Genomic DNA, 26,168 nt, shown 5'->3' on the forward strand with positions numbered 1-26,168 from the left:
AACTAAATAAGAATTCTAATATGATTATGACTTGACAATAAATTCCAACACTCTCTTGCAAAGTCCATGCCAACAATATTAGACTTATTGATGTCGTGAAACATAAGAGTAGCTATTCGAACGAGCATTGACTCTACAGTCACATTGTTGAGACTCCGAGCATCCAGCTTATTCGAACGAATATCAGGTTGCTAGTTACAATTGCTACTTACCAAGGTATTGGCTGTTACATGCACACTTGTAAAATCATCAGTAAAGTTTTGGCTATATTCACATATCTCCACTTGAGAAGTTTCACGTATTTGCATACAATTGGCTTTTATATATGAAATCAAATTCTCATGCATTGGGTCTTCTACTAGCTCGAACTTTGAAGTAGCTTCAAAATCAATTGGTATGGTAAAAACCTTGTCGAGTACGAGGCATAACATGAATCTCTCCACTAAGCATGTCTTTTTCCTGCTTGATCACTGAAACCACTTCAAAATTAGTCGGCTTTTCAACCTCTTGGCTGACTAAATCTCCATAAGAAATATCCATTTATTTGATAGCTTTAACACAAAACTCTTCTGCATTATTTGATTCCTCAGTAGGGATCTCTACGGACAAATCAACTGTAGTACCCATTGACTCTTTCTGAGCAATTTTAGAAATAACTAGTTCTTCAATCATGATCTTTTTTAAACTTGATACAATATCTACCTAATCAAGCTCTTCCTACTCCAGATTTTCTTTAGGATTTGGCTGATTCTCAAGCTGATCAACTTTGTCATGCTTTGAGTCTTCCGAACTTGAACCAGTCTCCAACTAATAAAGCTCCCCCTGATTCAAATCTTTATCTTTAAGCCAATTTTGTTCTCGATCATCCTGATTTTTAGGGAAGCCTATAACTAAAATTCAAGCAACTTTAATTTAAAATGTCTCACCCTACTTAAACTTGAGTGGACAGTCGCAAGAATATCTTGCGCTTTTTTTGGCTCTTGTATACCCTAAATATGGAGATAATTTTTTCTATCAATTGAAACTTGAATAATTCACATCACCTTTCTTGATTTTAGATTCTTCTTCTTTTTCACAACCTCATCGTTGAGAATATCTGTTGGCATCGTCTTTGACTCATCTAAAATATCCTATAATTTTTGTCTTATTAAATAAGACTTGATAAGAGCCTTCCAAATTGGATAACAAGTGTTGTTCAACTTGTGGAGAGAAATAGTAATAGCAAAAGCAGCAATATTAATGTTGGTGAGTTATGCATGTTAAACCCATTGGGAGAGAAAGTAGTAGCAACAGCCATGATGATTTATATTTTAAATCACTAAAATAAGAGTGCACACACTTGCCATGATGATTACCGGAAGCTTTCAACCACGCCGAGCTACGAACACACGAACCACAAATAATCAATTCACCGCTCAAAAAACTGCGCTCTGAATGAATCTGATCGAAGCCGCAAACCGCTCAATCAGTCTCCAATCTTGCTCTGATACCATATAGAACGCCACGCTATGTAGAGTAGATCGACCTTATTGACCCAAGATCTAAAACAAGCACCAAAAAAAAAAAAAAACAGAAAAGAGATGCTTAAAAAAACTAATTAGAGTAGAGAAAAGTATTAATTAAAAAATTGAACTATGAAAAGTATCTTCCACACTTCTTGTTAAGAAGGACAACTTTTACTCTCTTTTTTTTTCTTTTTTTTCATGCCACTCTAAATGGGACGCCAAAGACCTCTTTAAATAGAGCACTGTATGGGTGAATATTTGATTTCTATTGAAATTTAAAAAATCAATATGCACTAAAAAATTAAGTTTGATAATTATTCTAGAAAGAATAACTAAATATAATAAAATTAAAAATAAAATTTTAAAACCAATTAAATTAATAGTATATTTAATAAAAATTGTAATAGAATTAGGACTCGGGACGAATCTGACGATGCTACGAGGAAAAAACGTTAGACGGACCCAAAGGTCCACATAATATCGTGCACCCAATTCTCTTCTGCCTGATTGATGGACCACAGTTTGGATGAATTATTGGATTGAAGCACCGTAACAAGCCAGATATTTTAGCAGTAGGATCGATATCTTTTTTGTTTTTCGAGCTGTCACAAGTTAGGATCTCAGCAAAATCTAGTGTTCGTGCCATTTTCTTTAGTCCATGTAACACTTTTTTTTTTTGACTGATGGGGACATGTATGAGTTTGGCCGATCAATTCGACGGTCTCAAGGACAGCATGGAGTTGAAAACATGAGTGACTTTGGACCTGTGATTATTGAAGCACCCTCCGAGGGGGCATGATCTCCCATAGGAGGCCACAACAAGGTAATTAACCAAGACAAGACCATCCTTATGGGACACAAGACATGAAAAACATCTAAATTTAATCGAGACAGCAGGTACAGTTACAATCTAGGAACCCGATCCAAAAATCTTCAAACTTTTTAAATATTTAAACATGAAGAAATGAATTGCGGAAGAAAGCAGAGCTTGAGGGTGGAAGCAGGGGATGCAGAAAAAGAAAAAAACCGAGGAGGACAGGTGGGGTAAAGTGTGGTTTAATATTGGTTTATGTCCCGAGAATCCAACATTCCCTGGGTTTGGCCATTCATTAAGGTCTCAAATTCCGTCGTTTTATCGGGCTAAGTTGTGGGTGGGATCTCGAGATGCGCGTGGAAGCATATCTTTGTTGGGCGCTCCTTGGCGTCCTTTCCCATATTATATTGGTGTTTAGCATTAGAATAAATAGGAAATTATCTCAGGTAGTGTGTGGGGTTTGCGTTGCTTTATGGAGTCCCCAACTGAAGTCCTTTCATCCGGACATTCACGCACCCTGATCGACAGGTCAGGAGGCTGTCAAAATTCAGAGCGAAACGCATCAGAGATACAGAGAGAGAGAGAGAGAGAGAGAGAGAGAGAGGAAAGCAGAGCAGAGCCATTTGAAAGCAAAAGCTGCAGCTCTCTCTTTTTTTATCCACTCTCTCTATCTCCCCCCTTTGCTTTTTCTCGTATCCATATACGCAAAAGGAGGATTTTTGAGAGCTGAGATGATCTAGGACATCTCCATCGACAGCCAATATTGCGAAGTTTTGTGCAGCGGTCAAAATATATCAAAATCACCGTCCATCTTTACGTAGCTCAATTTCGATTACTATTTAGCAACATCATTTTAATATTTATTTACTAAAATATCCATTTTTTTAATGTAAAAGAGTAAAAAAGAGTCATCCGATTTTTATTGAAAATTAATCGTTTTTACAATAGAGATGAGGAGCAGAAACTAAATGTCTAATAATGGAGAAAAGAATTTCATTCAGATTAATAAATAAAAGCATTTATTGTCTGAAAGTTTCAAACAATCTCACAAAAATTTTCAAAAAACATACCAAAATTCAGATTGGTCACAAGCTCCAAATTGCACCGAAGCTTGGAACTTCATTTTAATATTTGATTATTAAAATATCTGTTTGAGTTGGAAAGAATACCAATTGGTTTGATTCTGAGGTTGTTACATACATTACTGTATATGTATAGTATGAAATATATATAAAGTTTCGCGAGCCAAATGCTATGCTATCTTGAATAGTATATGCTGTCTGTAAACAGTATGTGTTTACTGTTCTATGAGAATTTTTATCTTTTTATTTCATGACAGAGGAGAAGAGCGGTGCTCGTGATCCACCGTTTGCTTTCTATTGCCTCTGCTGCGCCAGGATGCTATTTTTATTATTTTTGAACTCACATGACTCGATATAAATAGTAATGTTATTAATATATATACCATCTTTTAAAATAATAATATGCAAGGAACGTACTACAAAATTATGTTATCTGTGTTGTGCAAATAAATTCGAAAGCAGAGTGTACAGAGAGATGGGAATATAGAAGTTCATATGGTTGGGTTTAAGGTCTATGTTCATGTTAGATGAACAGAGAAAGCCGCACCAAAAGTATAGAAAGTACAAAAAGGAGAAAATAATGGTTACCAAAGTCTCAATCTCACAAGTGCTTGAAAATCCTACAATGTAAAAATGTAATCTCAAATGTTGTGGAATTAGGCAAAATCTACCTCCAAGTATGCTCCACTCTTGAACCCTTGGATGGGTCAGTGATGAGACATCACAGGATAGACCTCAGAGCCCAAGTCAAAGGCTTGAGTAGTCTATCCTCTAAATACAAAACACCATAACAACTTGAATAAAAAATATTCAATTATTGTCGTTTTGTTGTTATGACATGATATCGTTCTAATGTTCATCTCAAGAAAGAAATGTTATTGTTTCAATGGCTTATAGTACCCAACGTCATATAGCAATACAATAATCCAACAAAAATTAACTATATTAGTTGGACCCTATCTATGAAATTTGAGATATATATATATATATATATATATATATATATATATATATATATATATATATATATATATATATATATATATATATATATCTTCATTACAAATTTTATTAGTTCAATAAATTGCAGTTTTCTTTGGGTGGAGGGAATCTATTATATCTATACAACAAGAGACTGACAACATAATTTTGGAAGGCGACTCCAGGACCACTATAACATGAATCAGAGCAGGGACTGAGCTCAGGGCACAAGCCTTCACCTGGCAGATGCCCAGAGGCTCATTTCAAGCTATACTGTTGTGTGATCAGACACATCTGCAAGTCAAATAATGGTAAAGCTGATTGGATGGTTTCTTTTGTGCAAATGGCAATGTTATGGTGCTATGGGAGTCTCTAGTTCCAGTATCCTAGGGATTCTGAGACATACTTGTGACTGATGCTAGTGGATGCATATATTCAAAAGCCTTCTAAATCATCCATCCCACACGAACCAATCTGCAGGATTACCATGTTGTTATTGAGATATCTAAACTCTCTCTTTTCCCATCCAATTGGGCAATTGGCAGGCATCCCAAATGGTTGTTCCGATGTCATTACCACCCTAGCAAGAACCTTTTCACCATGGTCCAAGGACTAAATTCTAAATCACCCAATTAAACTTCTAATGCTGCTACTAAGTATATATGTAACATATATGCACTAAAAAAAAAATTTGATTGTTAAAATCACCACATGTCCCAAAAGCTTAAGCTGGTAGGATGAGGTAAATTTATTTATATATTTTATATTTTTTTGCACTTCCTTTCATATATGGACCGGACTTCTCTTTAATGGATGAGCCCAATATGTGAAATTTTTAATAATGGAGTTAAAGAGTGTGGAGACAAGGTTCAAACTCAGAACCTCTATTTTTGATACTATGTTAAAATCACCACTTGTTCCAAAAACTTAAACGAAAAGAATAAGATAGATTTATTTGTATATTTTATATTTTTTTATGCTAATACTTAATTACATGCCATAATCAACCAAACCCGGACTGAGCATCATTTGAAGAGAGAAGAGATGGAGATTTCAATAGATCATGCATCAATTGCCAACGGTACAAGATGCCGTTTCGAGTCAAAAAAGAAGTCGAAAAGAGAGCAAGCACTAATGGGAAGTCGAATGAGTGATAAATTATTATGCTCATTGCTACTTGGAGCTGGTGGGTATCTAACAAAGAAATAACGTACTTTTGCCTTGGCTAAGTATGGAACCACATGCAATGCTTTGCCACGTGTTGGGCTCTAATGAAAGCTTCCAGATTAGCTGCACGTCCTTAGATACCATATGTCCCTCATTTACGCAAGCGGGCCATACCGAGATTCCTTCTTCTCTTTGCCACATTAATAATACTTAGTTTTCTATGCAAAGTTTAGTGCTGCAATGTTTTGAATTTGTTGTCCGACCTTTAATTTATTATTGAATGCATCCATATGTATGATATGGATTGGTGCTTGCCTATGGGTTGGATGGCAAAAAAGAAAAAGAGAAAAAAAAAAAGTTGCCCTAATAAGAGTGATAGAGAAAGAAATTCCGGACATTTCAAAGTGGCATTGGTATTTTCTTGCAGCATACTAGGTGAAAGCATCCACCCATACTTTACAAAGTTTAACGCAGCCTGGCCTTAGAAACGCGCACTTGCATTTCTTTAGGGGAAGAACATCTGTGAAAAGCTTTTCCCAAAGTAAACATCATGGGAGCTTCCTTTTGATGAGCAATGCTCATGTATTGGCCCTTTGAAGCGCTGAAAGGGTGCATCCTTCTCTCCAAGTAATAATCATTGCTAAAAGTGAGCAAGCATAAATTCCTTCAGACCACTAGCTAAAGTTAATTTACAGAGCTTCAGCAATAAGCTTTTTCTTTGTCCTTAGATATCTCGGTCTTTCTTGATGAAGTCCTAGAAGTGAGTTTATGTTAATTTTTTTTTTTTACCGAAGATTAAAAGATTGAGAAAGGAACGTAGATGAAAGCTTGGAAAGGTTGTCCCCAAGAACGATCATGGAGCCCGATATGGGAAAAATAGGCGTGGTCCCATGGCCAAGCATGGGTCCAAATCCTTTCCTAGGGATAGGTGTTGACGGAAAACCCTCTGAAATGACCCCCACAAAAGCTTATCCTATTGTCGTATAGATGAATTCGCCTTCCGCGTGATTGTTTAGTCTGGGGGACTTGCATTCGCTTGTCCTCCACTTCGCACGGCTTTTTAGGCTTTATGTCACTCTGGTCATTTTGTTCTTAGCCAAGACATAACTATAAGGTCCCCAAAAAAAGATGTATGTATGGTCATCAATAATAACTTCATGCCATGTAACTCAAGGAGAATGTTTGGTCCCACTCAACATCTTATTGGTATTTTCTCCTCCTCAAAGATGCAGGTGCGCCAATCTCTACTAAAAGTACAAATAGGCCGCGCAGCTCGCAAGCTGTTTGAGCTCGACTTAAATTATCGACTTGATTCAACTGTTACCGAATTTGAGTAGTACAATACTCGGCATGAAAGCTCACAAATTGAATCGAATATATATTTTTTTAATAATATTATATTATATTTTATATTTTATATTATTTGTTTAATATTTTAAATAGAATATTTTATTTTATTTTATTTTAGCTATTTTTTAATAATAATCAAGATTCGAATTCTAACTCAAATATGGCCCGGCTGATATTCAAACTGAGTCAAATCGCCCTCGAATATTGTCCGTACCAGATTCGAGTTTAGCTATTAAGGCTGATCTTTCTTGAGTTTAATTTTGAATTTTAATATTTTAAATTGAGTTGATCTCGAGCCACTTTGTGAAAGCACAATTTTGATGATGGAAATTGGAGCAGTGCTTGAGAGGTTGAGCCATATGTTCCATGCATGCCCTTTTTGTTCCCGATCCTCTCTTGAGAGAACTGCTGGCTATCGATATGCGGTACGCAAAACAATAGCAATTGACTAAATTTAAATTGTAACATGCGATCATAAACGTCGGTCAAAAAAATAAAAAACTCCTAATACGATGTCCCCTCTATCGTGACAAGCTTCTGTCACTTGGAAACAAAAATGGCAGCGCAGGGAGGACGATGCAAGTAAATGACGGTAGGAAAAGGCCACTGCAAGTGTCAAGAGCAATAGCTCCTTGTCAGCCACCGGTTAAAAAGATCTGACTCAAGGATCATCGATTCAGATCGGATTGGTAGAATATATACTCAGTTGGAATCGCTTGTATTCGAGCAAATGATTTGACAAAGCTTGGCCATTCGTCTCAATAAATAAGTCGGCTGAGTTTTTAAATGGATCCTTAACCCAACTCAATCAAATATTTAGAGTTGTCCTTAAAAAAAAAAAATCCTTCTATCTTCAAGTATACTTAAATTTACAGATATATATATATATATATATATATATATATATATATATATATATATATATATATATATATATATATATATATATATATATATGCGCGCGCGCGCGCATATTTTTATATCAAAATTGTCTATCTGTATTAGTGTATAAACATATACTAGCATGTAAGTATACATTTTCATGAGTTCGACATTGTATTGTATTAGTTATTTTTGTATTCACTCGAGTTCACTAGCTCGAGTCACCGACCTACTTGGATCACTGAAAATCCAAGCGACGATTACAGCTAGTCGTTCTCATACACATCCTACTTTTTTTTTTTTAACTCTAATGATTCTTACGCGCATCTTGTAAAGTTTTAGAAGCTGGCTATTATTAGTTCCTCTCCTGAATTATGCATTCTATTCTTGAAAAATGGATAGTAAGTAAATGGAGAAGGCAGCCCGATCATTAGGTTGCCCATCATAAATACCACATCATCTTCTCTCAGAAAACCCCGTTATCACTTTTGTGATCCACATGTGGAATGAAAGGTATGCCGCTGAAGAGATGACCAAGGGTGTTAGAATTCATTGATTGATTGATTATGCATTTTTTAGCCGGCCTTACCAAAATTCATCTTAATTGATTTATGATTGATTGTGCCAAACTTAATCGGTCCTATCAAATTTTGTGAGCCTTCTAGTACTATATAAAGGCTACTCTTTTACATTGTAATTGACAGGTAGAAATACTATTCTCTTTCTTTTCTAAATATTTCGATAAAGGGGATGATGTTGTGGTCTAATGAAGGCGATTTTTATGTCCTTTGTAGCATCTTTATTTATACACCACATCGCAGGCGTTCTTACTTCACCTACGCCCTTTTTGAATGCAGACCAAAAACAAGTCCTTTCTAAAAGGTCTAAGAATGATTATGTCGGAGTGCTTTCGATGTTGCATTGCCCTTTTGTTGAACCTAATGATTTAAGAGATCATGGCGCCTTCCCTACCAAAAGTCTGCACTCCATGTAACACAGTCTCGCTCCAAGCCGTGGAGCTCATTGATGAAACAAAATATCCAAAACTTTGTTGTCATTACTCTGGAAATTGTTTGTCCCCCCTTGTAGAACATAGCCAATCATGACTGAAATGGCTGCAACCAGGGCACTTTTTAATTTTTTTTTGGCAGCACACTAACCAACATGCAATGTCTTATCTATTTCAGGCCGCTCTTATGATATTAGAACCCAATTTTTCGTTCCAAGCTAGACGGAGCATGCTTGACATGCATGTAGGAATGCATGAAGGAGTAGATATGCGTGAGAGAGATGCCTGGGGCTAAGATGGTGTGGTTTGAGCTTAAATTTAGAAAAATTATTGCGTGCACGGCCATACTGATACATGCTGCCGATCGCTGCACTATATAGCAGTGGCGCATCACCGAGACGAGCATGCGGCGAATGGATTCATGCATAAGTATTCAAGTGATTGGTGGTGTACACCAGCATGGTCATGCATGCAATGCAGGGCATATGTTTAACTCGTTTGTTGATTCTTGCATTAGTCGCATGTAAAACCTGACCTAAGCATGATCTGGTGAAACGCACCAAACCTTTTAGGGCGAAGTATACTGGTCTTGGCTTGGCCAACCTAGAAAAGGAATCAAAACCAAATAAGGGAAAATTAATTTCAGTTGTTTCAGTTGGGTTGAGACTATATGATGACAAAGAATGAGCCCTCTTCCTCCATCTTAAAGTAGAGCAAATCATTTAATGAATCTGGTTTTGCCTTAGCGCGAATCATTCCCATTCTTTGTTCTTCTCTATAATTGGTTCTGATTTTGCTTGACCCCTCTTTCTGAGAGTTTGTTAAGAGGGAGAAATATTCTATTTGAAGGGTACTCACCACAGTGGTATGTAAGGGACATCTCCTTTCACCTGTACCCAGAGGGTGATGTAATCTTGTTTGTCCAAATACAAAACAAGTTTGCAGAATAGCAGCAGCCTGTACTCGCACATTTTAGATGTGGTAAATCTATGCACACATGTAGACTTAGCACTTCCTTATAGAAGGACATGCATGAAAGCAAGTTATGCATATCATAGCTCCTCAGCATCTTAACCTTTTGATTCAAATTGGGCAGAACTTATTTTGAGGTGATGTAGCAACTCTGCCATGCTAAGTCCACAAGGATAACCAAAGTCTGGTATTACAGTATTAATATACACATTTTTTTCTCTCAAAGGAAACACTTTATATGTCACGCACCAAACTCATCGTCCGGCTTGGCCATATGACACAACCGTATGAATCCTAGAGCAATATCATAGAGATTATGCAAAGCCTATGAATGAACAAAATTTTCAATGGTATCAGAATAATTAAATTAATTATAAAATTTAACCATAATAGCTGAACTAAATAAATCCATCATTAGAAGAGTTTACTCAATTACAGAATTTCAAATGTTTACTGATATCAGAAAATAAACTAACTAATTAATAACTCCATCACTCGAACTTCATGCCTAATCCAATCGAGACTACGCATCCCATGACTTTGAAAGAAAAAGGAAAGAGATGGTGTGAGCTTTACACCCTAATAAGAATTTTCCGCACTCACTCCAATATATATAAAGTAAATTTAAAATAAAGATTAGCTATGAACCATTTCAAAATACGGGCAAAAATCATAAAATCTCGTACCGACTATTTGGATATCTCAAATAAATCTATATAAATATGCACACACATATGTATGCCATTAAATATATATCTCATTCAAAAAAAAATATCAGGTATATCATGAAAATAGTTTTATATATCATATTTTTGATCAATAGTTATCTTTCTGATTTTGACTGTCTACGGTCATGCTTCGGCCCGTGATTAGAAAAATCCTATGCTCTAGTCTATGGTGGCAAATCATAATGCCACATTTCGGCTCGTGGTTGCAAACCAAAGTGTCACAATCTGTCTCGTAACTGACAATCCATAATATCCATACTTAGGCCCATGATGGCACATTAAAGTATCACGATTCATCCCATAATTGGTAATTTATAATTTGGTTGGTTCCATTCCTTTTACTCGGCAATCAAATTATTCAATTTCATCTGTGCCAAAGAAAATATAATTTCATATTACATTTCTTGCCAAATTCCAAAATAACGAGCATCATCTTCTAAACAACCAAAATCATTAATATTTGATACATCTATACAATAAAGAATTGTATATTTTTATATTCATATCAGAAATCAATCAGCAATCATACAGTGATATATCTATACAATAAAAGTGTATATTTTTATATTTATGTTAGAAATCAATCAACAATCATACAGTGATATATCTATACAATAAAAGTGTATATTTTTATATTTATGTTAGAAATCAATCAGCAACCATATGGAAAACAATGCAAAATCTAAAATCATCGACATGTTATAAAATACATTTTATCTAAAGTCTACTAGTGACAAACTCAAAAACAATGTCTATCCCACACCTTAATCTAAGAACCAGGGTATACAATACCTTGCCTAATGCTTTCTTACCCGGACGGTTGCTCCCTTACAAAATCAAGTTTTATCTTCAGATTAATCATAAATAATCATGGTTAATATTGAAATATTATAGATGGATGGGTAGATGGCTATACAACATGGGCTTGGGGTTCCTGGTTATGCAATATCGATTTAGAGCCTCTGATCACAAAATGCTAGCCTCTAAGATCCCTCCAAAGGTCAACCGATCAACTTGGGTCTACTCAGATATCTAGACCCTCCATTGGTCCATAAAATATCTAGAGAGAAAAAGAGAGAAACAGATAGAAAAAGAGCGAAGAAGAAAGAGAAAGAGAAGAGAGAGAGAGAGAGAAAGCAAGAGGAAGAAAGAGACCCACAGGTTCTCTTCTCAAGAGAGAGAAAGAAGAGAGCTCTAAATTGACAACCATCGGTGACAATTAGACTGCCAACAACAGCCAAGGGACTCGAAGATGGATATGGAAAAGGGATTAGGGTAGATTACCTCGTTTACGATGACAAATCGATGATGACTTGCCAAAAACGCTCGATGGAAACCAAGAAGATTTCAACATATTTCACCAGCAATTGATCGGGGTTCGAAAGAGATGCCAAGAGGGAATAGCCTTTTATAGATCATATCCTAGAGTCTTCACCAAAATCCAGCGAGCCCTAGGATCCCCATTTTTTGATGGACGTGGGGAAGAAGATGACTCTCATCAGAAGTCTTCCTCCCCCCTCTCACATGCGGGGTGCATGCTAAGCAGCCCAAGTGGCCAATCCAGACCAACTCTAGCCTGACTAGGCCTGAATAAAACAAGTTCTCACATTCTTTGTCAAGTTTTGAATTTTAGTACTTCATCAAGGTCTAATGTCTCGAACAAGATTAAGTACCATATATATATATATATATATATATATATATATATGAAGAGAGCATATCCAAGTCAAGACAATGTCATTCGAATACTCTATGAATATGCTTGGTTAGAAGATGTTGGGCTCTGAAATGCGAAGAAGAATGAGACTTCCATTTCCACTATTTGGTTGGAAGAAGTCCCATTCCTTTTTCAGATTCTGAAAGAAATGAGAATGCTCTAATTTCTGAAAATCCAACCTGAACTCTGCCCTAATATTCAAATTCCATGCCAATTTCGATTCTAGTCACAAACCAAATACATCAGAAACTATAACTGTTTTTTTTATTTCCATCCATTTCGATTCCAATAGCGAACCAAACACACCGTACATGTATGATGCAAGCCTAAACGGACAAACAGCAAATCCCTATGCATTCACACCTTTTGGGATCCCCCCTCCTTTGGAGCAATCCGCTTGTCTTCAAAGGGTTGATGGAATCTTCCTCAACACTGGGAGGCAAGACTGAATCCAGGCAGGGGAAACGAAGGACAAAGGATCTCATAAACCTTATAGCAGGTTTTAGCTGAAAGGAAGGTGGCAGTAGATTCAAAAGTGGGGTTTTTTTTTCTACCCAAAAAAAAAAAAGCAGATTAATGCCCTGATGCAAGCGCAACACGTCTGTAACATTGAATCAGGTATCTCTGGCCATCAGCTAGCGTACAAAACTCAGCAGTAGTAGCAGGTGGCTCGGTGCGACCGGTCAAAGTGTATTGCTTATCTAACTCTCAATTCCACGGCCCAAAGCTCTTTTCTTGGCATTTGCAGTACCCCTTGGCCCAGCATATTTGTTTGTTACAATGGAACATGTGAGCCACGTACACAATGAACAGATGCTGCCTGGCATGCCACGTCAGTATCTGTCCATTTTTAACCTGAAGCACTTTGAAGAGGTGCCCATGTTCTTACTTGCCCTCTTGACATTCCAGTTTTGGATTACCAGCTGTACTTCGATTCAACATCTCCTTCCAAAGATTTCATAATTTTTTCTCCAAAAAATTGAACCCATCTCATTAAAATAATAAATTAATAAATAAGTCAAAATATTTTATGATCTTACTGAATGGCCGAGGAAAGAAGAAAGGATAACGCCACCAAGGTGGTAGCCTAGTGGTACTCGGCAGAAATTCTAACCTTAAGGTCCCAAGTTCGAATCGCTGCGGCGACGATTAAATTGTGGACCGAAGCTCACTACTTTGGCCACTGCTTGGACTTGAGGTATAGGACCGCTCTTGAACCGCTAGTAGCCGGGGTGGTGCCGGATGTGACGTACTCACACTTGGAACTCGAGCCAGAGCCCAGAGGGGTAGCTGAGCCGGGCCCATGGGTGGGGAGGGTATGAGTAAAACCGGTCGGGGTGCCCAACACACGGCCATTTCTGCCCGCATCGAACATTCTCCTGGCGGGGCGGAGGCCCAGTGAGGGCTGCTACGCGGGGTTGGGCTTGTCCCTTCCTCCCCCCTACTCCTTTTTCACTAGAAAAAAAAAAAAAAAAAAAAGAAGAAAGGATAATCTTTTTTTTTTTCCTTGACATTTGCATTTATACGTTGGTGGTACCTTGGTGTTTTTACTTTCCGTTCTTAAAAAGCAATTTTAGGCTACATGGTAGGAATTAGGCCTCCGGTGGAAACCCCGAGAAGACACCAGAAATAGGCTAGCTGGCACCTTATCATGCATGAATACTAAGCATGCATAACCACTAACAACCACAATTAGACTAACCATACAAGGGTTGGATTTTGGTTGCCCGACTCGATTCAATAGGATTCGTTTCAGATCCTTGGTTCAGTCGCTCAGTTTTGAATCAGAATCAATATTTGCCTAGAGCAGGTCACAATAACTGGATGTGCAGTCCAGTTCCTTGGTGTGCTGACTCAGGAACAGCTACTTTGTCGGTCAAGTTGGGTGACGTACTTGGGTTGAGCCCCTAATCCAAGTTTTAAAAATATATATTATAATTTATAAATAACCTTTCACTCGAGATGGCAAAACAGTAGAAGTCAAAAATATTTAAAAAAATTGCTCTAAACAAACAAATCAGTGAAATAATTCATCCAGCATCCAGCATCCATCTAACATATCCATCATGTTGGAAAAACAAGAATAACGGAAACAGCTTTGGTCCTTTGTGCCCCACAAGAACACACAGCATCTGCATCTTGCCCATTGACATCGACAGCACATGAAACGGAAACCATAATAATAACATCAATAACAATAATAATAATTGCACGAGCAAGCGTAGCATTCTTCCTCTTCCCATCAGAAGAGGGAGGCTGTCAGCTCGTTTACCTCTTCTTCTAAAATCTGGTTGCAATCAGGTTTTAAAATTAAACTGGTATTCAATCATGTGATGGTCCAAAACCAAGATACTGCCGAACCCTATCCTAAGACAGCTTTTTCACTTATTTGAGTTAGTGATGGGTACGTTGCTCCAAGCAATGTTTTAAAACCTGGACTGCTGATTGAACCCGAAGAAAATGACCAGGTTATGTGTCACCTGTTCAACTGGGAATGAGCCATAACATGATAAATATATTAACTATTAATTATTTATATATCTAAAATTTAATAAAGAATTAAAAGATATGTATGAAAGAACTATCTAGTAACTTTCAGAGCTTTGTTGCACTTTCCTAGAGGGGTACTCCTTGAATTACATGCTACGTGGTACTTCGCTTAGAGAATGGCACTTCACAAGCCCTTGGGATTGAAAATGGTGAAGCTGCTTCACAAATTAAGTATATAGGCATTACCTTGCATCGACAATGCAAAACCAAATATTTAACAGTAGGGTACTCCTTGAATTTACATCTTGTCTAGACTTTATATAGGAAGGGGAATACAACCGGCGGGCCCTATATTGGATATCGATTACTAACATTCCTAGACTTGTTCTCAGGCCCCAGAAGTAATGGAATTTTGATATTCAAAATTACAGTTGTGCACTATTTAATATTAAATGACATTGACACAAGCAGTCTCTGTTGATGCAAACAGTGTCTGCATGAATATAAAGTTAATAGATGTTTATACCATATGATTTGTGCATGTCATGGTGTGCTTAACTATTACAAACACACAAATTTGATAGGCACAGGATTAGGCATGAAAGAAGGGAAGAGTGGAGGCCACAAGGATTTCATCAGCAGAAGGGTAAAAGTAGGAAGATCATGGTCATTTTAACTTGTTATCTTCAAATTTATACCATTAACCGCATGGAACACATATACAGAATTCAGTTGACCACATTGAAAAACTGTGATACACAAATGACTTGCACAACATCTACATGAGCAGACATGGAAATGCATGCCGTGTTGTTGGGCATATAAATTGCTTGTGTTGCTAAGGACTTCATGGAAAGATAAATGCATCATTAAAAATAATATCTTGAAAAATAGGATATGATATTAAGTTATTTACATCCTAAGGGCTTAAAATAGTTGGTTTGGAACTAAAAAGCAGCCAATATCCATGCAAGAACCTATAGATTATTTTGATAACCTGACCGTAAGTTCTTGAAATGAAGCAGCAACTAGGACTATTAAGTTCCATACACTGCTAAGAATGGCCCAGGCAGGTAATCTAAGTGGGCGAAAGAATATTAAATCTTTAAATTAAAACCATGAGTTGATGATGGCCTAGAACCCGGCCTCCTTATGGATACTATGGTATATATACATGGCCAATGCATTTGCCCAGCTACCGAAATGAAAAGGAACAAAAAAACGCTAACAGGGTACAACAGACCTCTTTTGAAGGAATATGTATGGAATATCAGCTTCCTCATATAAGATGGGCATATGTGTTACCACATCGATTGAGGAAATGTTTCCTGCTATAACATACAATCTGCATCCACCAAAGATAATCAGAATATTAAACATATGCTACCCGTGAAAGTACAAGGAAAATAACTTAGAAACTGACATACACTGTATAAACTTTAATTGCAGTATGTGTATTAAATTCTCGATGCATGAGCCATTAAGCTGGTAAAAGATGAGAGGATAAAAATTTTCATTCTTATCAATGCATGCCAACCACATAATATAAGTATCTACTATTCAACATAGTTCAACATATTGGGATGTATCCATATCATCCAATAATTATGTTTTTTTCTACAGGTGATTTCCAATACTCTACGTACCTCCCTTGTTTGTAATAAAGTAGGCCCAAGATATCCAAAACATATTGCAATCAACGAATTCTGGAATAAATTTGATTTCTGATACATAAAGAACAGTACCAGACAGAGGCATGCAACATCTCAAAAGTCTCCCCTGTTCACAAATCTTTTCAAATTGCACAGGTAATGTTTCCACTAAACAGCATCATCACATAACAGGAGAGAATCCATAGGTGTCCTAAATGACGGCATAAATTTGGCAAGCACAATATACTACACAATATTTAATGCAGCACTGTTCAAATTATTCCACAAAGAAACTAAGATTTTCTCAACATCAGATTTCGTCTCAACAAAACAATTTTCAGCTTTGTTAAATCATGTCACAAACATGTTAGTTATTGTATTGAAGACAAATTAAAGTATCAGAACGAATTGAGATGTCGAGTTGATTGAAAAGCTATTGTTGGCGGCAAAAACGTTGTTTTTCAGCAGAATCAAACATCAGTCAGCTAAATCTGAGAAAAGCTCTGTTTCTTATATTCTATCTCAAAGAAACGAGGTTCATTAACAAAAGGTTCATTAGCAAACATATCAAGATGAAGTCTGGGCAGAAGAGTTCTATTCCAGGTTTTCAAATCCAAAGGTCTCAATCACCTTGGTGGTTGGCCAATACCATGATGGACTGAGATCTTGGTTAATCTGGGCCAAGATGGAACCAAATGGGAAACACCGAGATATCCAGGGTCCTAGCCAATAATATAGGATCATCGATATCGAAATCTCAGCAAATAAAGTAAATATGAGAATACAATTATACCAAGGCACTGATTTGAATATTTATAAATACAAGATTAATTTAAAACGGTAAAAATTGACTAGAAAATGTCAATTGATTTTTATCATGCCAGTCAATTTATCAGATTATAGTGATTTTTATTGACCAAGATAGAAATGGCAGAGGTATTGATTATATCATCTCAATCAAAATGAAAACCTTGGCTCTACTGTAAAGATATGAAACCAATTAAAGCCAGTGCAGTAAAATTTTTAGCCAAACTTCCAATGTATAAGCAGGGCTGGTTCTACTTTGATTATATTCAAGAATGTTCTCAGAGTTGAAGCTCACTGGACGTGCTTCAATTGAGAACAACCACCATAAAGGCAACAAAAAAAAAAAAACAATCGGCTTTTCCTTCAGAAATGTAGAAACATATAGAAAATATGTATTTATGAAATGCAGTGGGCTTTTTATTATTGATGGACATCCCATCACATACCACCACTCCAGTTCCCAATTGAAGCTGCAGTTGACCTTGCACTTTGGTTCACAACTCCCTACTTTAACTTCCTTTGCATGCTGATCTAAATCATTGCCACAACTAGGTTGTAGATGGTGGTTGCCAAATTGCTTTCCAAAAGAATCTACTTCTAATTAGTGTAGACATAAATTATTGTACTTTTTAAAGCCACAAGTTTATGAAAAGTAATAGATAACACTAAGAAGACGTCTACAGGTCAGCTTTAAGAAGACCTTTGGTATTGCTATTGATTATTAGAGAACTCATACAACATGTTATAAGGAACATGGGGCATAATACAAGTGGTTGTAGTTACCAATGTCAATGGTACAGGTTTAATCAAGAGAAATAGATGGCTGAGGCACAAGGTCGGAGGAACCGATGCCTGACCCCGTATCGGTTCTCCGGCGTTTTTAGAAAGAAAGGCCAACCAACCTATTTAATCTTTTCAGGATTTTTTTAGAATTATTGTTCCAAGATTTTTGTTTTAGCCAACCCATCGAATCTTTTCAGCATTTTTTTAGAATTATTGCCCTAAGATTTTTGCTTCAGCCAACCCATCAAATCTTTTTAGCATTTTTAGAATTATTGCCCTTACAATTTGCTTTATTTTTCTTGTCTTTCTACTTATGTGTGGCTCGCTCTTATTATATAAAGGCCCCACTCCCTTGTATTGGAATCATTGAAGTTTTGAGTAATCAAATTATTCCACAAATTTTCTTTTGGTGTGATCACAAGAGAGCAATGTGCTTGCTCTTCCCCTTCCATCCTTCTTCGAAGGCGACGTGCTCGCCTCGACCCGCTTCCCCTTCGTCATAAAATTTATCAACAGAACTAACTACCTTTGAGACAAGAAACTCTAGAAGCATATGCCTCCACACCCTAAAAGTGTTATGATACAACCAAAATAATCCTCTTGTGACAAAGTCATTCACCATCCAGATTATACTTGTATCTCCCAATACTCTAGAATCCCCTTGAACAAAAAGTGTCTCTACAAAAGCCTCTAGAAATACCACAAACAATAACTAAAGCAATAATCAGAATTTATCTTGAATACAAATTCAATCAAAAAAGGTAGTTGATACAAAAAAGTTGCTTGATACAAAAAAGTTGCTTTCTAGTATATGACACCGCCTTCAGAAAGCTCATCTGCTAAACATCATCAATCTCTGATATGAGGCTGGGCAACTGATTAACAAGCAGACCATATGACCGGAAAAGATCAGTATACAATTAAATAAAATCTGTAAGTTATCCTGACTAACAAGATTATGAAGAAAAAGCCAAGCTATATAATCAGAATCATTATCAAAGGCAAGAATCGCCTTCATATAAATTATATCTCCGAAGCATCAGACATTCCAATGCTGGAAAATTTAATCATGCATCACCAAACAAAAAAAAAAGGAAAAATGTCAGCAAATAGTGACAATTAGTGCTTATAAAGTCTAAAGATGCTCACTGATACAGTCTAAACGCCTCCATCTTCAAACTCTTGCAAGACTGCAACAACAACAAGAACAACAGGAGTTATAATTAAATTCTATCCTGAATGGCACAACCAGAAGAAGAAAATACCCCTTAATCTAATAAAAGGTATGAAATTCCTTCACAAAAATCATATTTTACAAACATTGACAATATATCGGGCCAAGTTCAAAAACTCATTAACAAGCGAAACATGGAGAGGATAAGGGTCATTAAAGGGTGACAAGACTGAATTTTCGATGGAAACGGAGTTTTGCGAATTCTCCCCAGAACTGGAAGATCATTTCGAGATCTTCGAGCATATTCGAGGGTTCAATGTTACTATTGTCACTTTGGCAACCCCCTTCAACACAAGACGCTTCCACCAGTACCAGCCCTTAAAAATCTGCGAATATAGCACAGGTAAGAGTTAAAAGATATGCTGACTCGTAAGAGTATGAAAAGCAAAAAAAAAAAAGAAAGAAAAGGGAAACGCCAATTTATACAATCAAAATCTTAATCAAAGGTGAGATAAATCATGCCGATAAGTCTGATCGCGCATCGACATACAAATCAAGAATCAAGAATTAGAAATTCGTTGAAATATAAAAACTCTAAAACAAGAAAAGCTCCAGCATTCGATCAGAATTCTAGATGGACCAACAAGAAAAATAAGAAGACGACCGCAAAAGAGAATTAGCCTCTCAGTGCGGCGCCTTCTCTTTTCCCTCGCTCCTCTCTCCACTCTCCTGACGCTCTCTCCATCAGCGTTCTCTTGGGAAGGAGCTTCTATATTTATAAAGAATTCAGAGCCCAACGCTATATCATCTCGTTTTCTTGCTAAGTTACCATTGGCATTGTAAGTGCGTTAAAAATCAAAACCCTGAAAAAAAAATCCTCCAGCATTCGATCAAAACCCTAAACGAACCAAGAAACAGGTAAAGAGAAAACGAGAAAAAGGCGAAGGATGGAGAGAGCGAGGAAGGAGAGCACTGAGAGAAGGATCACCAAGAGGATTCTACAGCGTGGTGGACCTCCCGGTGCAGAGCCTTCTTCTTTTCCCCTCGACTCCCTCGCCTTCTCTTCCCCCGCTCCGCTCCCTTTCTCCTCGCTCTCTCCATCCCCCTCTCCGTAAACGATCCCTGAGACGAGAAGGGGTTATGTATTTCTATAGGCGGTATGGCTGTGGGCCCCGTAGGTGTGACTTAAACGCGGCCGACGAGGCTCCGTTTGAAAACTTAGAATTGAGGGGAAAGAAGTGGATCGGTCGGAAAAGCTAAAAATTTTGGTGTTTGGAAATTTTTAGTTAAAAAAAAGAAAAAAAAAAAAAAAAAAGAAGAGAGAACAGAATAGGATAAAAAATTTTGGGCTCCAATTCTCTTCTTGCTTTTCTTACATAAGTGGAAGAATTTGGAGAAAAAAAAATGGAACTTAATAAATTTTTTATAATACCTATTTTGTCTTCAAATTAAAAAAGTACTAAATTAAAAGGATAAATATATCCTAAGGCCGTAGATCCAATCCGACCCAATCCGATTTTTTAGTGAGTTGGGTCTGGGTCTAAAATTAAGACCCAAACAAAGATCTAGATTGGGTTGGGATTACTTATGATCCAGTCCGACCCGATCCATTTGCACCTCTACTTATCACCTCTACTCATAAGCATACCCCTTTTATAATAAGGGTATTTTAGTAAAAGTATTAACAAGGTATGTTTTCTTCTCTTTTCTCTCCAAACTCTCAAGCAAGAGGAAAGAAAGTACTTTCTCTTCCCTCCTAAACCTTCCAAATAAGAGGAGAGGAAAATCTATTATATTCCTTTCTTTTCTTTTTCCTTCTCATTAAAATTTTTCTTTCTTTTCTTTTCTCCCCAAAACTCCGAAATGGAGGGTAAAACTTGGGACTTAATAAGTTATAATTAGATTTTCTTTCAGATTTGTGTTTGTGCAGTCTGCAGTACTTTTGCCGACTTCTTGTGAACCTTTGGCTTCCTAGCTACGAACTTACAATTTAGAACTAACTCAAGCTTAAAATAGGGTATCATTATTAGTTTCCGGTCAGCATATTTTATATGAAACTTTTAATCTAGAGACGTATAATAACTTCATAACAGTAACTTGGGAATATGCAAATAATTTTTGATTAAAAGATGGCTGTTATGAATCCACCGTATTTGGATGGATGACCACTTAACCTTCACCTCTTGAGTTTCCCCACCTCTTGGGTTTTCCATCTTTTGTAACTCCTAGATGTGCCCCTTATCCCTTGGGGATGTCTACATTCATCCACCTTTTCACCTTCTCTTGTCCTTTAATTGTCTTGTGATTATGACTATTATATCTCCTCTTTATAACCCTAGGCCTATAAAAGGGTACCTTGAGGAGGATGAAATGTACACAAGTAAAAAGAGAAAGAAAGGCATTAGAAAGAAATGGAAAATACTATTAGTTCATGAAGAACTAATTTTCTATAATTTATGTGTCTTATTTATTTTCTTGTCTCCAATCTCTTTACCTTTTATTTCACAACACGTTATCAGCACGAAGGCTCTACCAATTGTGGAAGTACATGGTGTTCTTTCTACAAGAAAAATATTTTATATGCCATTCTCCAATCAGTAAGTTTCTTTTTCAAATTAGATTCTCAATATCTAATTTATGTTTTTTTTTATGATTGACATAGAATGGTCAAATTGTTCACTTGCAATTTGTATGATACAAATTCATAATCCTATGATTCTTGTTTGTAGAGAATGTCGAATCTTACCAAACTTGAATTCGTTGCTCTTGATATTTCTGGCAAGAATTACATGTCTTGGATCCTTGATGCTGAGAACCATCTTGATGCAATGAACCTTGGAAATACTATAAAGGAAGAAAATCAAGCATCCCTGCAGGACCGTGCTAAAGCAATGATTTTTCTTCGGCACCATCTTCATGAGGAATTGAAAACTGAGTATCTAACGGTAAAAGATCCCCTCATTCTGTGGAATAATTTAAAGGAGAGATATGAGCACCAGAAGTGCGTAATCCTCCCAAAAGCTCGATATGATTGGATGCACCTGAGGTTGCAAGATTTTAAGAGTGTTAGTGAATATAATTCTGCACTCTTTAAAATCAGCTCACTTTTGAAATTATGTGGTGAGAAAGTCACCGATGAGGATATGTTAGAGAAGACATTTACTACTTTTCATGCCTCGAATGTGCTCCTGCAGCAGCAATATCGAGAGAGGAAGTTTACAAAGTATTCTGAACTTATATCTTGTCTTCTAGTGGCGGAGCAAAATAATGAGCTTTTGTTAAAAAATCACCAATCTCGTCCCACTAGTTCCATACCATTCCCTGAAGCGAATGGCACATCATTCCCTGAAGCGAATGATAAATCATTCCAAAAGAATCGTAGATATGGGAGAGGACGTGGTAGAAAAAATTATCATGGTGGCACCAGAAGTGAAACCACCAAAAAGGGAAATAACAAGCGGGATGCACCGTACCACCAGAAGTGGAACCACCAAAAGTGGAATAACTCAGATAAAAGAGAAGGCTCTCAGAGTAAAAAGAAATTTGAAGATGTGTGTTATAGATGTGGTATGAATGGACATTGGTCGCGTACCTGTTGTACGCCTAAGCATTTGGCAGACCTCTACCAAGCCTCTTTGAAAGAAAAAGAACAGGGAATTGAAACAAATTTTGCTGAACCATCAACACATTTCAAAACCTCTGATGGGGTTGATATTACTCATCTTGATGTTTCTGATTTCTTTGAAGATCCTAGTGGTAGAATTGATCATTTGATTGGTGATGGAAGTGTTTCCTTTAATTAGTGCATTTTTCTTTATCATGTTGTAAGACTTTATGTTATGTTTTAAGTAATAAAATTTTACATATGTTTTGCATATTTGTAGAGACATGGATCTTACTGATGAATTGAATGGTGATGATGTTTGTCTGGTAGACAGTGCTACAACTCACACAATTCTTACAAATGAAAAGTATTTTCAATGCTTGAAATTAAGCAATGCCAATGTCAATACCATATCGGGTTCATCAAATTTAATTGAAGGTTCTGGAAGAGCATATATTATGTTGCCAAAAGGCACAACATTTTGTATTAACGATGCTCTATGTTCTTCAAAGTCTAGAAGAAATTTATTGAGTTTTAAAGATATACGTCGTAATGGTTATCATATTGAAACCACCGACGAAGGCAACAAAGAACTTCTTCTTATTACTCAAATGAATTCGGGCCAGAAGCTTGTTTTGGAAAAGTTGCCTGCTTTCTCATCTGGGTTGTATTATACACCGATGAAAATGATTGAATCAAATGTTGTAATGCACCAAAAGTGCACTGATCCAAAGATATTTATGATTTGGCATAATCGCCTTGGACATCCAGGTTCTATAATGATGAGGAGGATTATTGAGAATTCACTTGGGCATCCATTAAAGAACCAGAAGATTCTTTTACCAAGTGATTATCTATGCTCTGCTTGTTCTCAAGGTAAATTGATTGTTAGGCCATCCCCCTCAAAACTTGTTGTTGAATCTCCTTCATTTTTACAAAGAATTCATGGAGATATTTGTGGGCCTATACATCCATCATGTGGACCATTTAGATATTTCATGATTTTGATTGATGCATCAACTAGATGGTCACATGTTTGTCTTCTTTCTACTAGAAATGTTGCATTTGCTAGACTTCTTGCTCAAATAATCAGATTGAGAGCACAATTCCCTGATTATCCAATTAAGACAATCCGATTGGATAATGCAGGTGAATTTACATCTCAAGCTTTCAATAGCTATTGCATGTCAATTGGAATTGATATTGAACATCCTGTTGCTCATACACATACTCAAAATGGTTTAGCTGAATCATTCATCAAAAGACTTCAGTTGATTGCTAGACCTTTGCTTATGAAATCAAAATTACCTGTTTCTGCTTGGGGACATGCTATATTGCATGCAGCATCATTAGTTCGAGTTAGACCGTCTGCTTATCATAAATATTCTCCCTCGCAACTTGCATTTGGTCAACCACCAAATATTGCTCATCTTCGCACTTTTGGTTGTGCTGTATATGTTCCAATTGCACCCCCACAACGCACTAAGATGGGTCCTCAATGTAGACTTGGTATATATGTTGGTTTTGATTCTCCATCTATTATTAGATACGTTGAGCCCCTTACAGGAGATTTGTTCAAGGCACGTTTTGAGGATTGTCATTTTGATGAAACAGTCTTCCCATCATTAGGGAGAGAAAAGTCGATGCCTGAAGCACGACGTGAAATCACTTGGAACAATTTGCCCTTATCTCAATTTGATCCTCGTACAAATCAATGTGAACTGGAAGTTCAGAGGATTATACACTTGCAAAATGTTGCAAATCAATTACCGGATGTATTTACTGACACCAGAAGTGTAGTAAAATCTCATATTCCTGCTGTTAATGCTCCAGCAAGGATTGAGGTCCCTGAAGGACAACTTGCTAATAAAGCAGCGAATGAGTCTGACGCACGCCTGAAGCGTGGAAGACCTATTGGATCGAAAGATAAGAATCCTCGGAAGAGAAAAGTACAAAGAAAAAAAACTGGAGCTCCTGAAGAGGCCATACCCACAAAACAGACCATAAAATTTGGTGCTTTTGAAGAGACCATAACTCCCATTCTACAATCTCCAGGAATACAACTTCCTGAAAAGGAACCTCCTGAACAGTTATCCCCTGAAGAGGAACATATACTTGAAAATAATGAGATCTCAATACATTATATAAGTACAGGAGAAATATGGGATAGAAATAAAACTGTTGTCGACGACATATTTTCATTTAAAGTGGCTCTTGACATTACCAGAAGTAATGTTGGCATTACCAAAGGTAATGAGGAAAGTGAGCCAAAGACCATCGAAGAATGCCGACGTAGAAATAATTGGCCAATATGGAAAGAAGCTATTGAGGCTGAATTAAGCTCATTAGCAAAAAGAAAAGTTTTTGGACCTGTAGTCCAAACACCTGAAGGTATAATGCCCGTTGGATATAAGTGGGTATTTGTACGAAAGCGTAATGAAAATAATGAAATTGTGCGATATAAAGCACGACTTATTGCACAAGGTTTCTTGCAGAAACCTGGGGTTGATTATGAAGAAACTTATTCCCCCGTTATGGATGCAATTACATTCAGATTTTTGATTAGCTTGGTAGTTACAGAAAAATTAGATATGCGACTGATGGATGTGGTCACTGCATATTTATATGGATCATTGGATCATGATATATATATGAAAATCCCTGAAGGATATAAAATGCCTGAAGCATGTAATTCAAGTACATCCCGAAGCATGTATTCTATCAAGCTTCAAAGATCTTTATATGGGTTGAAGCAATCCGGGCGCATGTGGTATAATCGCCTCAACGAATATTTATTGAAGGAGGGATTTGAGAATAACCCTATATGCCCATGTGTTTTCATTAGGAAGTCAGAATCCGGATTTGCTATTGTTGCAGTTTATGTTGATGATCTTAATCTTGTTGGAACTCCTGAAGAGCTCACAAGAACCGCTACTTATTTGAAAAATGAGTTTGAAATGAAAGATCTTGGAAAAACAAAATTTTGTCTCGGTCTGCAACTCGAACATTTTCCAAATGGAATCTTTGTTCATCAGTCAACATATACAGAAAAAGTTCTGAAGCACTTTTATATGGATAAAGCTCATCCTTTGAGTACCCCAATGGTTGTTCGATCACTTGACGTGAAGAAAGACCCATTTCGTCCTCCTGAGGAGGATGAAGAAATTCTGGATCCCGAAGTACCATATTTGAGTGCTATTGGTGCACTAATGTATCTTGCAAATTGCACTCGACCTGATATAGCCTTTGCAGTTAACTTATTAGCAAGATTCAGTTCTACTCCAACCCGAAGACATTGGAATGGGGTCAAGCATATTCTTCGTTACCTCCGTGGAACAACTGATATGGGATTGTTTTATCCTAATGGATCAAACTCACAGTTGATTGGATATGCAGATGTTGGCTATCTATCTGATCCACACAGGGGTCGATCTCAAACAGGATATTTATT

At 36.8% G+C, this 26,168-nt stretch overlaps 1 protein-coding gene and 1 long non-coding RNA gene across 3 annotated transcripts; one reads left to right on the forward strand and one right to left on the reverse strand.

The window, feature by feature from the left end:
- Positions 1–14,183: 14,183 nt before the first annotated feature.
- Positions 14,184–20,232, reverse strand: LOC120108881. 2 transcript variants are annotated; one of them, XR_005510027.1, is made up of 4 exons: positions 20,102–20,232; positions 19,089–19,499; positions 15,941–16,042; positions 14,184–14,339 (listed from the first exon to the last, which is right to left on the reverse strand). It is a non-coding gene; the product is annotated as an uncharacterized LOC120108881 (long non-coding RNA). The 2 variants fall into 2 exon arrangements; XR_005510026.1 differs by lacking the exon at positions 14,184–14,339 and having other exon boundaries at positions 15,556–16,042.
- A 1,613-nt stretch (positions 20,233–21,845) lies between these two features.
- Positions 21,846–22,916, forward strand: LOC120108877. The gene has a single exon (XM_039122603.1). The coding sequence runs from the start codon at positions 21,846–21,848 to the stop codon at positions 22,914–22,916; it is 1,071 nt and encodes a 356-aa protein (XP_038978531.1).
- The last annotated feature ends 3,252 nt before the right edge of the window (positions 22,917–26,168 follow it).

Source organism: Phoenix dactylifera, unplaced genomic scaffold, assembly GCF_009389715.1.
Source record: "Phoenix dactylifera cultivar Barhee BC4 unplaced genomic scaffold, palm_55x_up_171113_PBpolish2nd_filt_p 001612F, whole genome shotgun sequence".
Lineage (NCBI taxonomy): Eukaryota > Viridiplantae > Streptophyta > Magnoliopsida > Arecales > Arecaceae > Phoenix > Phoenix dactylifera.

What these genes read in the sequence shown, in the direction of transcription:
- LOC120108877 (XM_039122603.1), top strand. Translation starts at nt 21,846, where the DNA reads ATGTCGAATCTTACCAAACTTGAATTCGTTGCTCTTGATATTTCTGGC.